The following is a 12111-nucleotide window of genomic DNA, read 5'->3' on the forward strand; positions in this document are numbered from 1 at the left end:
AGATGGTCCTTCCTGCTAGATCCCAGAGAGACAGAATGGCTCCATCTCTTCCGGGCCGTCCTCTGAGTGCTGCTAGGCTCCCCCAAGGCATGCTGGGAAGGAGAGGCAGGTTGTGGCCCCTGGGATTCTAGGTGCCTCATCTGGGTCATGCCCAGCCTGCCATGGGATACCTGCCAGAGCTGTCAGCTGGCAGACCCCTCCCTCCTGAAAGAAGGCAGGCTGTATACAGATCCATCTTCACCAGGGCATCTCCTTGGTGGACTAGAATGGAAGGACTCTTGCTCCCCACTGGCTTCTCATAAGGACTTAGGGACATCCAGAGGCAAATGCAGAGCAGTGCCAACTTCCTGGTGCAAAAATTCTTTGAATCCCAAGGTCAATCCTTAGAAAAACTCATCGAGGCACTCTATTCCCTCCGAAGACTAGGGGGCACAAGTTTTCCCCAAAACTGCTCTCTACCTAGTACTTCATCTGTGAAACTTCCCCTCGTGGCAGTTTAAAGTCCAAATGCTGAACAGCTGCACTGTTCTCATTCACAATCTATTTCTGTCCCCCAAACTGGAGCAGATGTGCTACTTGCTGGAAAGCCACACAAAGGGCTCCTTCTGTGCTGGCCGTGTCAAGGAGCCCCTCTCCCAGCACACTAGGGTCACAGGCATCTACCACAGTGTCACATGCCCCAACCCTTGCTGGCCTGGACCAATGGAGACGATGCCTCATAAAAAATGATGGAACCATCCAGTTGGCAAAGCCAGCAAGTTTCCATGCATTTACATCACCAAGTGGAGCTTTGTTGTGCCTCTTACACAAGAAAAGTAAGAAAAGGCTTCAGAAAAAGTCCCATGTCTCTCAGCTCCACCCTCAGATCAGCTGTGTGGTTCTCCATGTGCTTTCTGAGGTCTGTCTCCTCCAGTCTCTCGTCCTAACCTGAGGCCAGCACTGGTCACTTTCCCAGGCTCCGTGATCAGAAGGAACTGTTATCTTGCATTGCATTTAAAGATAATTTGCATTTATCTCTAATTGCATTTAAAAATTAAATTGTATCATTTAATTTCCCTGAGCCAGGCACTGTGCTAAGTGATTGAAATGGCCCCGATTATTTCCCTGAACAAATCTAGGAGATCAATACTATACTATCTTCACCTCTTTAAACAGGTGGGGAAATCAAAGCTTGGTGATCTTAAATAACTTGCCCAGGGTCACACATCTAGTATGTAGTAGAGCTTGGATTTGAAGGTAGGCTGGTCTGACTTAATCATTGCTCTCAGTAGCAAATAAAATTATTAGCTGATTTTTATTGGGTGCTTATTGCATGCTCAGCAGCACTTTTCTAAGTGTTTTATGTGTATTGATTCTTTTAATCCTCACAATCCAATCTATGAGGTAGGTAGCATGAATAGTCCCATTTTATGCATGATGAAAGTGAAGCAAGGATGGTTAAGGCTGTCAGACCATCAGGCTCACAGGAAACCCAGGAGCTTCCAGAGTGACCGGCTGCTAGCGAGCCCAGGCCTGTGTGTGAAGCTGGCCCTCCCGTCAGAGCCCCTGCCCCGGCGACACTCACGGCTGCAGGTCTTGCCGTTGGGGTCCAGGGTGTAGCCCCGGCGGCAGCGGCAGTAGTAGCCCTCTTCTGTGTTGATGCATTCATGCTCACAGCCGGGCTTGTTCAGCGCACAGTAGTTGATCCCTGAAGAAAGAAAGGGCAGACCCTCGCTCAGGCTCGGGGCTTCTCCCAGGGCTCAGGTCAGCCTCTGACAGTAAATGTTCAGTAAATGAGATGCTCTGTGGGACAGAGAAAACAGCTTCTGCTCTCCACGAGCTTGTCTGAAAGAGAACCTGGCACCTGAAGTGTACCTCCACATTCTCCAGCACAGCTCTTTCCCTGCTCTGATGGCCTAAAAGCTGGCTGAGGGACAAAGCTTTCAGCCTATCCCTTCCCAAGAAAGATGGAAAAGCTGGGAAAATTCAGTCTCTTCTTCCAGTTAACCTGATCACTAAGGCTGAAAGCAGGTAGGGAGCTGCTGTCTGCCGGGACATCTGACAATCACCTCAGACAGCACAAGGCAGAATAAACAAAAGCTGATCTTACAAGATACCCAGCCATATAAGAGAGGCAGGAAAAGGACAGTTACATTAAGAGGGGTCCAAATGCTTAACCTCACTCGTGTGAGATCACGACAGTGTTCATATCAAGAAACTAGGGAGGCCTCACCTGTGATGCTGGCCCAGGTCATTGGAGTCCTGGCCTCCTGGTGACACTCACCTCTATTCAGGCTGTGTTTCTGCCAGTGATGGAAGCAGTGTTATAACCAGAAACCAATCAGAAATTTCACTCCTTGGTAGAAGATGCGAAAAACCACAAGACCCCTGACACAGAGCAGGTTATGGGGGAGATTGAGAACTATAAAGGGAAATAAAGGGAGCTTGTGGAGGGCCTTAATGAGACTGATACTGCGGGGAGATGGGCACCACCAACCTCAGTAGCTGAGCTGGCTCCGTTTAACTGCATTGTTATCCACCCCCCACCGCCTCCGGGGATGTGGCAGACACGGCTGGTTGCCTTGCCAACAACCATTAGCCTGTCTTCTTGAAATAAGAACCCTGACCCCCAAGGCATGAGTCATGACTGGTCTAAGCCAGCCTGGCAACCACGCTCTCCTTTGTCAGTAATTGGGTCTAGAGATGGGAATACGCCTGGTTCTCACCAGTGAGACATAAGAAGTTTATGGGGACCCTTAGGAAAGATTTTCCTTCCAGAGAAGACAAAGATGTATGAAAAGAAATGAAATGAAACCCATACCCAAGGGACCTCAGACCCATTCCTTCAAGGGTCCGTGAAGTGCCCTCCCACGTGGCAGGTGGAAGGAACTTCCCATGGCTGCAGACTGAGCACTGGGAGAGAACTCCTATGACACACAGGCGCTGGCCTAAGAGAAAAGATGCCACCACGAGAGTCATGGATCCTTGGGTCCTCTCTCCATGCCTCACCCCTTCTGCATGAGGAGAGGAGTACTGTTAGCTGTGCGCAGTTCCCCTCTATCAACTGGGAACTCATCAACAGCCTGACCTGTGCGGAACAGAACTAAATGCCAGGGAACAAGTAACGAGCTTCAGTGGAGAAAAAGAGGCCTGGCATGAATACACAGGCCACATGCGAACAGCCACACAAAGAGCTAAGCCAACAGACACAGCACACAAAGGGCCCACGGTCTGGGGCCACACAGCGTGGGGCCTGCAGGAATCACTTCATTGCACCAGCAGAGAAAGGTGAAATTATCTTCGGTAAATGCTGTTTCAAAAAGCCAGCATTTAGCCACTATGGAAAACAGTATGGAGGTTCCTTAAAAAATTAAACATACAGGGGAGGCTATAGCTCAGTGGTAGAGTATGTGCTTAGCACGCATGAGGCCCTGGGTTCAGTACCAAGTACTTCTATTAAGAAAATAAAATAAACAAACAAACAAACCTAATTACCTCTTCCCCAAAACAAAAACAAAACAAAACAAAAATTAAACACAGAATCACCAATGATGCAGCAATCCCACTTCTGGGTTTATACTCAAAAAAACTGAAAGCAGGGACTCAAATAGATCCTTGCATGTATATCCACATTCATAGCAGCACTGTTCACAATGGCCAAAAGGTGGAAGCAACCCAAGTGTCTACTGACAGATGGATGGGTAAGCAAAGTGTGGTATATACATAATGTGGAATACTATTCAGCCTTGAAAAAGGAAGGAAATTCTAACATATGCCACGTATGGTGAACCTTGAAGACATTATGCTAAGTGAAATAAGCTAGTTACAGAAGGACAAACTCTATTATTCTATTTATGTGAAGTACCTAGAATAGGCACATTCAAAGAGACAGAAGACAGAATGGTGACTGCCAGGGGCTGGGGGACAGAGAATCGATAGAGCTTCAGTTTGGGGAGATGCTAAATTTCTGGAGCTGGATGGTGGTGATGGCCGCACAACAACATGAAGATACTTAATACCACTGAACTGTACACGTTAAAATGGTTAATAGGGTAAATATTGTTATGTATATGTTACTATAGTTTTTAGATGGCCAGCATTGTCTTTAAGATTTACACACAATAATTAAGTTGAAAAACATTTAGATTCTTAAAGAGGTTATCACTCAGCTATCTGGCATACAGCAATTCAAAAATGACTCTTCTGTGTATTGTTCCTTACAGCAGATGTCTGACTGTAGATCTTTGCCTTCTTTCCATGTCTGAGTCACAATCCTTCAAGTTACTTGGCTATTTATGGACTCATTTATTCATTCAGTCAGTATTTACTGAGCACCGACTACACCCCCCTCATCTGGTCGAGGCTCCTCACTAACTGTGAAGAGCTACACATGGGTACAGCTTTATCTGGCAAAGCCCAGAGTGTCCATTAACCCTGCAAAGTCAGATGGCAAGACTGTCAGATGACCAATGAAACAGCGCTTATGAGTGCCAACTCGCTGGACTCCTCACTGAGAAGGTAAGACATAAAAATATGAAAGATCAGAGACCCCGACAGTAAACTGTAATGCCAACTGAGTAGCACAGATAGTAGGCTTTAGAAAAACTGGCCAGGCTACAAAATACTAAAGCAGAAAATCACGCTGTGCACCAGAAATTGACACAACATTGCAAACTGACAATACTTCAATTAAAAAAAAATCATGTTCCTTCGGTTTAGGAAATCAGAGTCCAGAGAGGCAAAGCAGCGCGTCCAGAGTCACATGGCCAGCCTGAGTGACACTGCTAAGACTGGCTCTTGTGTCCCCCAGCTCCGTTCAACCTGTGGGGCCCACGCTCCTGTTTAGAGTGTGCTGTCCCCCAGTGACAGGGAGCACCAGCCGCGGTGCCAGCATAAGCAGTCCTGGAGCCCAGCACACGGGTCACACGTGCCTCCAAGTCCACCCTGGGGAGCCCCTAGACAGCCAGGCCACTCCCCTTGCCTGTGCTCTGCATCGCTGCCTTAATAATTTATGCTTTAAGTTGATGACAGCGCTTTCCAGAAAAAGAAATTGTGCCTGGATGAGGAGGAAGAACAAATCCGGGCCAAGGGTGTTTTCTTCAGTAGGATTCTGCCTTCAACAGTTGTTTTTTTTTTCCAGTTTAATTGGATGATATCAAATTTCTTTGAAAAACAGATTTCTTATTAGATTTGAAAATAGCCCCCATCCATCAACTGTCCATTAAATGTAAATGGCTGTACCCTGGGCTCAAGATCTTCAGTGCTGTCAAGATCCTCAGCCTCCTAATAACAAGCTCCAGATTTTCAACCCGATTTCTTTGCTTCTCTCTTCCACGTAATGCTCCAGAGAGATGGTGAGCGCTCACTTTCCGTTAACAGCTGTCTGCTATAATCCACGGAGTGCAGACATTAAGGCAGGGGCGGCTGTAAGAGGCTGACCTTGGGAATCGAGGGCTGGGTTTGCAGCAAAGACAATGGAAAAAGTAACCATGAGGCAGGATGTTGCGAGAAGGGCTGATGAGGACATCAGGTTTTAGAAACAAATTTCATTTTTCTTGGATGAAAAAGTAGGGCACCTGGCTAAAGAGGAAATGGATCTATCATGGAATATATATGAATGAGCGTTAGGGACTCTGGGCTGGACCCCAGCCTGCAAACAGGCCATCTGTGGGCTGATTTGTGGCTGTCAAACTATCCCCAAATGGTCCCTTCTGCTCCACATCCTTCTGTCCTTGGCCTGCCTCCTCCCTCGATAACGATGCAATGCATGCGCTGCCTTGGACCCTTCTCTTATGCCAAGTGCCTCTCCAGGCAGGATGTGGGGGGAGTGGCAGAAGGTGAGGGGATCTTAGATGATTGGTAAGAGATGCAGCACTTCGAGCCAATTCCTCTCCACTGATGACCACACGCTTGACTCGTTTCCTTCTCCCTCCCTCAGCAACACACACACAATGAAGCTTGAGACCACGAGTGTCTGAGTCGAACCAGATCTCATGATCCCCCATGTAAGAGATTTTGGTCCACAAATGAGTCCACCTGTGAGTGATTATCCCTGGGTGTAGTCAGCCACTGACACTCTCACCCTTTAAAAAAGGTGTAAATAGCACAGGGAGGAGCGGCCGGGCCAGAGAGCCAGCCTCTCCCGCATACGGCATGCATGTGTGGTCTAATGGAAAATAGTCCGTCTAACTGTTTTCACATTCTGAATGCTCTCGTTAAAATTCCCATCTAATGCTTGAATGTTTCCAGGGTTTGCATCCAGGCAAGGTGGTGGGAATTATCTTTTATAAGAGAGGCTCAATTTCCAAATCTGGGCCCTGCCACCATCTGCCACTGTACAAGGCTTAACACGTATTAGAGTGAGTGTGTAAATTAACACCTGCTGTAAGCAGAATGCAGCTTGTGAGTTTAGTTCTATAGCCCGCAGTGCTTTTTAAGAAAGATATATGGTCAAACTTTTGAAAATCTGGTCCCGTGATATATAACCTTGCTGTACATATCACCAGGAAGAAGTGGGTGAAGAAGAACACAGAAGAATATATTTATAAATGGGAGTTCCACAGACACTGTCGGGAGAACGCGGACAATTCCGCGTGCCTAAGTGTGGACTGACTTCGGGAATGCATTTTGAAAAAATCCACAACCTGCATGCCTCCATAGCACCATCTTTCTAACAAGATGGAGTAATTCTGTGATGGTTGCAGTTTCTCCAGGATAAATCTGAGACCCACTTATTCATTCATTTATTCATTCAATAAATACAGTGTCTCCCCAACATATACCAAACGCTTTGAGGTGCTGAGGATTCAAAAACGAGAAAAAGAGAAGGATCTCTGTCCTTGTAGACTTTCCATTCTAGGGCTTGCCCTGGGACAAATCTCTTAGAAAGATCCCATGTTCTAGATCCCAGGTCAAGCCCTCTGAGATGTCAGATGACAGGCATCTGAGTCACTCAGCACATCCTTAATATCATCCTGCTGACACCAGTGTACTTCTTTAAAAAGAAAATTTTAGGTTTAATAATAATATAAATAATAATATATATAAAAATATTTATTTTATAATAAATAAATATAATTATTATAATAATAATATAATAAATAAATAATATAATAAAAATTATTATTATTCTTTTCAGTGGAAGTACTGGGGATTGAACCCAGTACCTCGCACATGCTAAGCATACCCTCTATCACTGGGCTATACCCCATCCCCTCCAATGTACCTCTTGAATGCTGCAGAGATACCTCAGAGTCGTATAATTTTTCTTCCTTCATATCAAAGAGAAGAGAGCTACAACTTACCCCTTCTTAGCAGCCATCAAGCATCTTATCAGGTAGGACTAGAAGAAACGAGTTCTTTTCCCCCCATGTCCAGGCCTAGGCTGTTCTTTCTCCAAGTCCCAAATACATGTTGCGCGGGTAAGGAGAAAACGGGGTGCACCCTCATTTCAGACAGGTGGGAGCTTCAGCTTGGCCCTCAACTACGCTGAATGAATCCAATGAGCAGACCCAGTCTATTCAGTCTCTAGAATTCATCCCCATCACAGGGTCAGGTGAGACAAAAGGTACAGTAAAGGGCAGAAAAAAATGTTAGTAAACACAATTGCTAAGTACACGTATACCTGCTTGAGATGTGCAAGGAAAGGGAACACCCAGCAGGGAACCCACACAACAAGTCCTTCTCCAACCCCAGCGCCACTTACTTCTGCAGGTTTTCTGATCCGGATTCAGGGTGAAGCCTTTCAGGCAGCGGCAGGAATAGGAATCATCCGTGTTCACACACTCGTGCTGGCATCCATGTCTCAGCGAGGCACAGTAGTCTATCTCTGGGAAGAAAGAAAAATCATAGTGATGGACAAAACTATAAATCTAGCATAGGAAAACCAAGCGATCTGCAGTCTTAACTTTTCCTAAACAGATAAATTTCTGTGACCTCAAACACTCAAGCCATGGAGGGATCTCTCAAAGAAGCTATTTCCTGGGAAGAGAAATTTTTGATATGTTACAAAATGGTTATGCAACAAACAAATTTGTGAAGATGCTTTCCTGGTCCTGGTTCACATCAGAGCCACTAAAATGAAAGAGTCTGACTGGGTGTTGTTAGTGCTGTCACAGGCTGGGAAGAGAAAGCTTAGCTGAATGTTTAACTGAATTTACATGTAAATTTAAATCATCTCCAGGGTTCACAGCCAGGGAATATTGATCTCTAGGTACACATTAATTTAAACCAAAATGTTCAGGGAAAAATGGTCACATGGAATTTTTAATAATGAGATTTTATTTGTATACATTTTTTTTAGATATGAAAAGGGACTGCTATTCAAAGGTCTGCACCAAGTATTTTGCTATAGTGGAACGTGGATGCATTCTCTAAAATTGCTTGAAATAAGTGGCCACCATTGGGGTCCTAAGAAGAGTCTTCTTGCTTTGATGAGGATTTTTATGGTTTTAAATAACATATGAACTACATAGATCATTTTCATAATGAAGAATTTGGTGAAAATGAGAGTTTTCCCAGCCTGTACCAAAGGAAACAAAGTGAGTAAGATAAAGGCATACAATGTTCTTGAAAGAAAAAACATTGAGAAGATGCCAATTCTTCCCAATTTAAAGTCATGGAAATTTTAAACATATACAAAAATGGAGGACTAGTATAATAAATCCATGTACATATCACTTGGCCTCAAGAGACTCAATCTCTGATTGATCCTGTTTCCTGTCCACTCCCAGCCCCTGTGCTAAGAGTCTGTATTACTTGAAGGCAAATCCCAGATGTTATATAATTTTTTCCATAAATATTTCATAATGTATCCTTAAAAAACTGGACGTCTTTAAAGAATATAACTGCAAGGGGAGGAGGGCATAGCTCAGTGGTAGAGCGCAAGCTTTGCATGCATGAGGTCCTGGGTTCAATTCCCAATACTTCTTCTAAGAATAAATAAATACTAAATAAACCTAATTAACTCCCCTCACCAAATAATAAATAAACAAATAAATATAAATAAATAAAATAAACTTAAATAAAAGACTATAGCTGTAATACCACAATCACATATAAAGGTATTTTTAAAAAACTTTTTGAAATGATCTTAAATTTACAGAAGTTTGCAAACATAAAACTACAGGTAGACAGGTACAAGAAATGCCTATCTGCTCTCTACCCAGATTCATCTATTGTTAACATTTTACCCCATTTGTTTGTCATTACAGATTATTTCATTTTATACAATTTAATTTCTATACTATCCAGTTTCCTACAAGGAGTCTATATTATTTTTGCAATTAGAAAAGGTATTAAAAATAAATATACACATACACAATTGTGAAGCTAGTTGCCATGGAAAATGGCAGAAATAAAATAGAAAAAAGAACAGTGTGGGAGGTGCCTGGTAATTTGGAGAAGAAAATAATCAGGGAACATTGCTGGGAACAATATGTACAGCTTCTGATGTCTATATACAACACACAAAATACAGGCAAACAAACAAAGCCAGTCTGGGATCTCAGAGTAGGGGAGTGATGATGAGCTCCCAGGTGTCAATGGAATTTGGGGAGATAGGAAGCAAATGTATTATTGTGGAGAGGACAAGCTACATCTCTACGGACCACACCTACCTCACCACCTCTCACTCTATTCTAGTCATATCAACCTCCCTGCTGTCCCTCAAAGTTGCCAGGCATCACAGTTTCTGCCTCAGGACCTTTGCACCAGCACTGATTCCTCTGCTTCAAAAATCTCATCCTTCCCTCAGTGCCTTCAAATCTTTGAGCAAACATCACTTTCTTGTTGAGACCCGTAATCCTCTGTTACCCTGCTCTGATAGATATCAGCTCCACTGGGACAGAAGTCTTTGGTCTGTTTTATTTACCACTGCATTCCCAGTGTCTACAAAGGTATCTGGCACACAGTAGGTGTTCAACAGATATCTGTTGAATAAGTAAATGGTTCTTGGTATTACTCTTAATGGAGTGTTTTGTGAAAGTTTAGATGTGTAAACATTGCCCACTAAGAACCAACCTGGATCACTTAGAACAGAAGACAGCTCGCACACCCTCCCCGATGCTTCTTCTACCAGGCAGTTTAAAAACTTCCCTCCAGGACGATCTCAGCTGAGACATTCAGCCAGTTACAAACTCAACCAATGATTCTTCCATCCAGCACACATTTCTCCATCTGGGGCACGGGAATCTCATTAGCAAATTGTCAAAGGTCTATTAAAGTCTGGATCATTGCTCCCACGTTTTCCATGCCTGGCTAGTCTACTAAGCGAAATAAAATTATTCTGATATGACTCATTCTTCAAGACCAAGAAAATGCTAGAAGCTTAATTTGTTCTGTTGGTCTCAAAGTGCAAGGAAGTAGATAACAGCTCAGTTTAAGGAATCACTTTCTAAGAGTCAGAGCTGTACAAAGAGGAATGCACTGCATGTGGGGTAGTGAGTATCCTGTCAGTAGGGGTATTCAAGTGGAGGCTGGATGATGACATGGTGAAGATATTGTAGGATAGGTGGTTGGGCTAGAAGTAGGCTGAACTTCCAACCAAGGGTCTCTGATTCATACACACAGGGCTCACAAAGGTCAGTGGCATGGCTGCAGGAAGACAGTGGGGCTCAGCAGCTTAACAAGCTAGCCAGGAAACCCAAAGACTGGTGCATTCTAGTTCTTCTGTAGCTGATTCGGTAAAAAAGTTATTTTCTTCATCTGTATTTCACTCTTCATGCAAGTACAAATATTTAGTATTTTATGAAAGCACTTCTATTTGAAAAATAAGGATGGAAATGTCAACCAAGTTATCAATGAGGTCTGAAAAATAATGAGGATGGTGATCTCAAAGTCAGCAAGGAATAAACAGCGAGGTGCAAAATATGACATCCACAATTGTCTCTGCTGAACATTATAGGTGTTAGATGCTTAAGCAGCAGATCTGAAACCCACAGTCCCCTTGACAGCCAAAGACACGAATCCCTGTCCAGCAGACTGGAGTCCTCTATCCTTCCCGTGAAAAGACCCTGAACATCTGGGAATGTTCTCATGCCAGCTCAGGGGTAATGGCTCATTTAGACCTCTAAAATTTTTGCCTCCATGTGATCCAGCAGTTTCACTTTTAAGTATATACCCAGCAGTTAAAAGCAAGGACTTGAACAGATACATGTACATCAATGTTCATAGCAGCACTATTCACAATAACTGAAAGGTGGAAGCAACTCAAGTGAATGAATAAACAAAATATGGTCTATACATACAATGGAATATTAGTCAGCCTTAAACAAGGTAGAAATTCTGACACATGCCACATCATGGATGAACCTTGAGGATATTATGCTAAATGAAATAAGCCAGTCACAAAAGGCCAAATATTATGATTCCACTTATATGACGTACCTGGAGTAGCCAAATTCATAGAGATAGAAAGTAGAATGGTGGCTGCCAGGGGCTGGGTGAAGAATGGAGGAGTGGGAATTATTATTTAATGGGGACAGTTTCAGTTTAGGGAGATGAAAAAGCGCTGTAGCTGGAGGGTGGTGATGGTTGTACAACAACGTGAATGTGTTTAATGCCACAGAATTGTACACTTAAAAATGGTTACAATGGTAAATTTTACATTATATGTATTTTACCAAAGTAAAGAAAAGTTGCCAATATTTTACAAATTGATGGTACCTGCATATTTCCACCCTTCTCCCCTCTAGAAAATATTCTGATAAATTTATATGCATTTCTTTAGGGTAAGGAGTTGATATGGAGGTGCATTTTTAAAAAAATAATTTACTTATTGTGATTTAGTCTATAGACATTGGTTAAGTATAAACAGCATACAGAAATGAATATGTAATCTCTGATATTACAGTTTATTTTTGTTCTTTTGACACATTAGGCCACCCTCGTAAACTTTATGTATCTCTTCTGGAATCTGAATCTTTGACATCAAATAGTTACTATGTCCGTCAGTTTTTTCTGACCACACATTTATTAAATGAGCCATCTAGTTTCTGATGTAAGTCAGTCAATAAAAGTGGTGCTTTTTTGAGCACTATGCACATTTTTAAGTGTATTATTTGTCCAGGAACATAAAGCTCTATTATGTACATTTGGGCTTAATCATAAATTAATCATGCTTGGTAGACTACA

At 43.1% G+C, this 12111-nt stretch overlaps 1 protein-coding gene across 2 annotated transcripts in view; it reads right to left on the reverse strand.

Moving 5' to 3' along the window:
- MATN2 (matrilin 2) overlaps positions 1–12111 on the reverse strand; it is a 119607-nt gene that overhangs the window by 25882 nt on the left and 81614 nt on the right. For both annotated transcript variants that reach the window (XM_032468316.1, XM_032468315.1), the window contains exons 7-8: positions 7685–7807; positions 1565–1687 (exon numbers count right to left, since the gene is read on the reverse strand). In XM_032468316.1, the coding sequence (XP_032324207.1) occupies positions 1565–1687; positions 7685–7807 (246 nt within the window). The remainder of the gene's footprint in view (positions 1–1564; positions 1688–7684; positions 7808–12111) is intronic.

Source organism: Camelus ferus, chromosome 25 (assembly GCF_009834535.1).
Source record: "Camelus ferus isolate YT-003-E chromosome 25, BCGSAC_Cfer_1.0, whole genome shotgun sequence".
In the NCBI taxonomy this organism is placed as follows: domain Eukaryota; kingdom Metazoa; phylum Chordata; class Mammalia; order Artiodactyla; family Camelidae; genus Camelus; species Camelus ferus.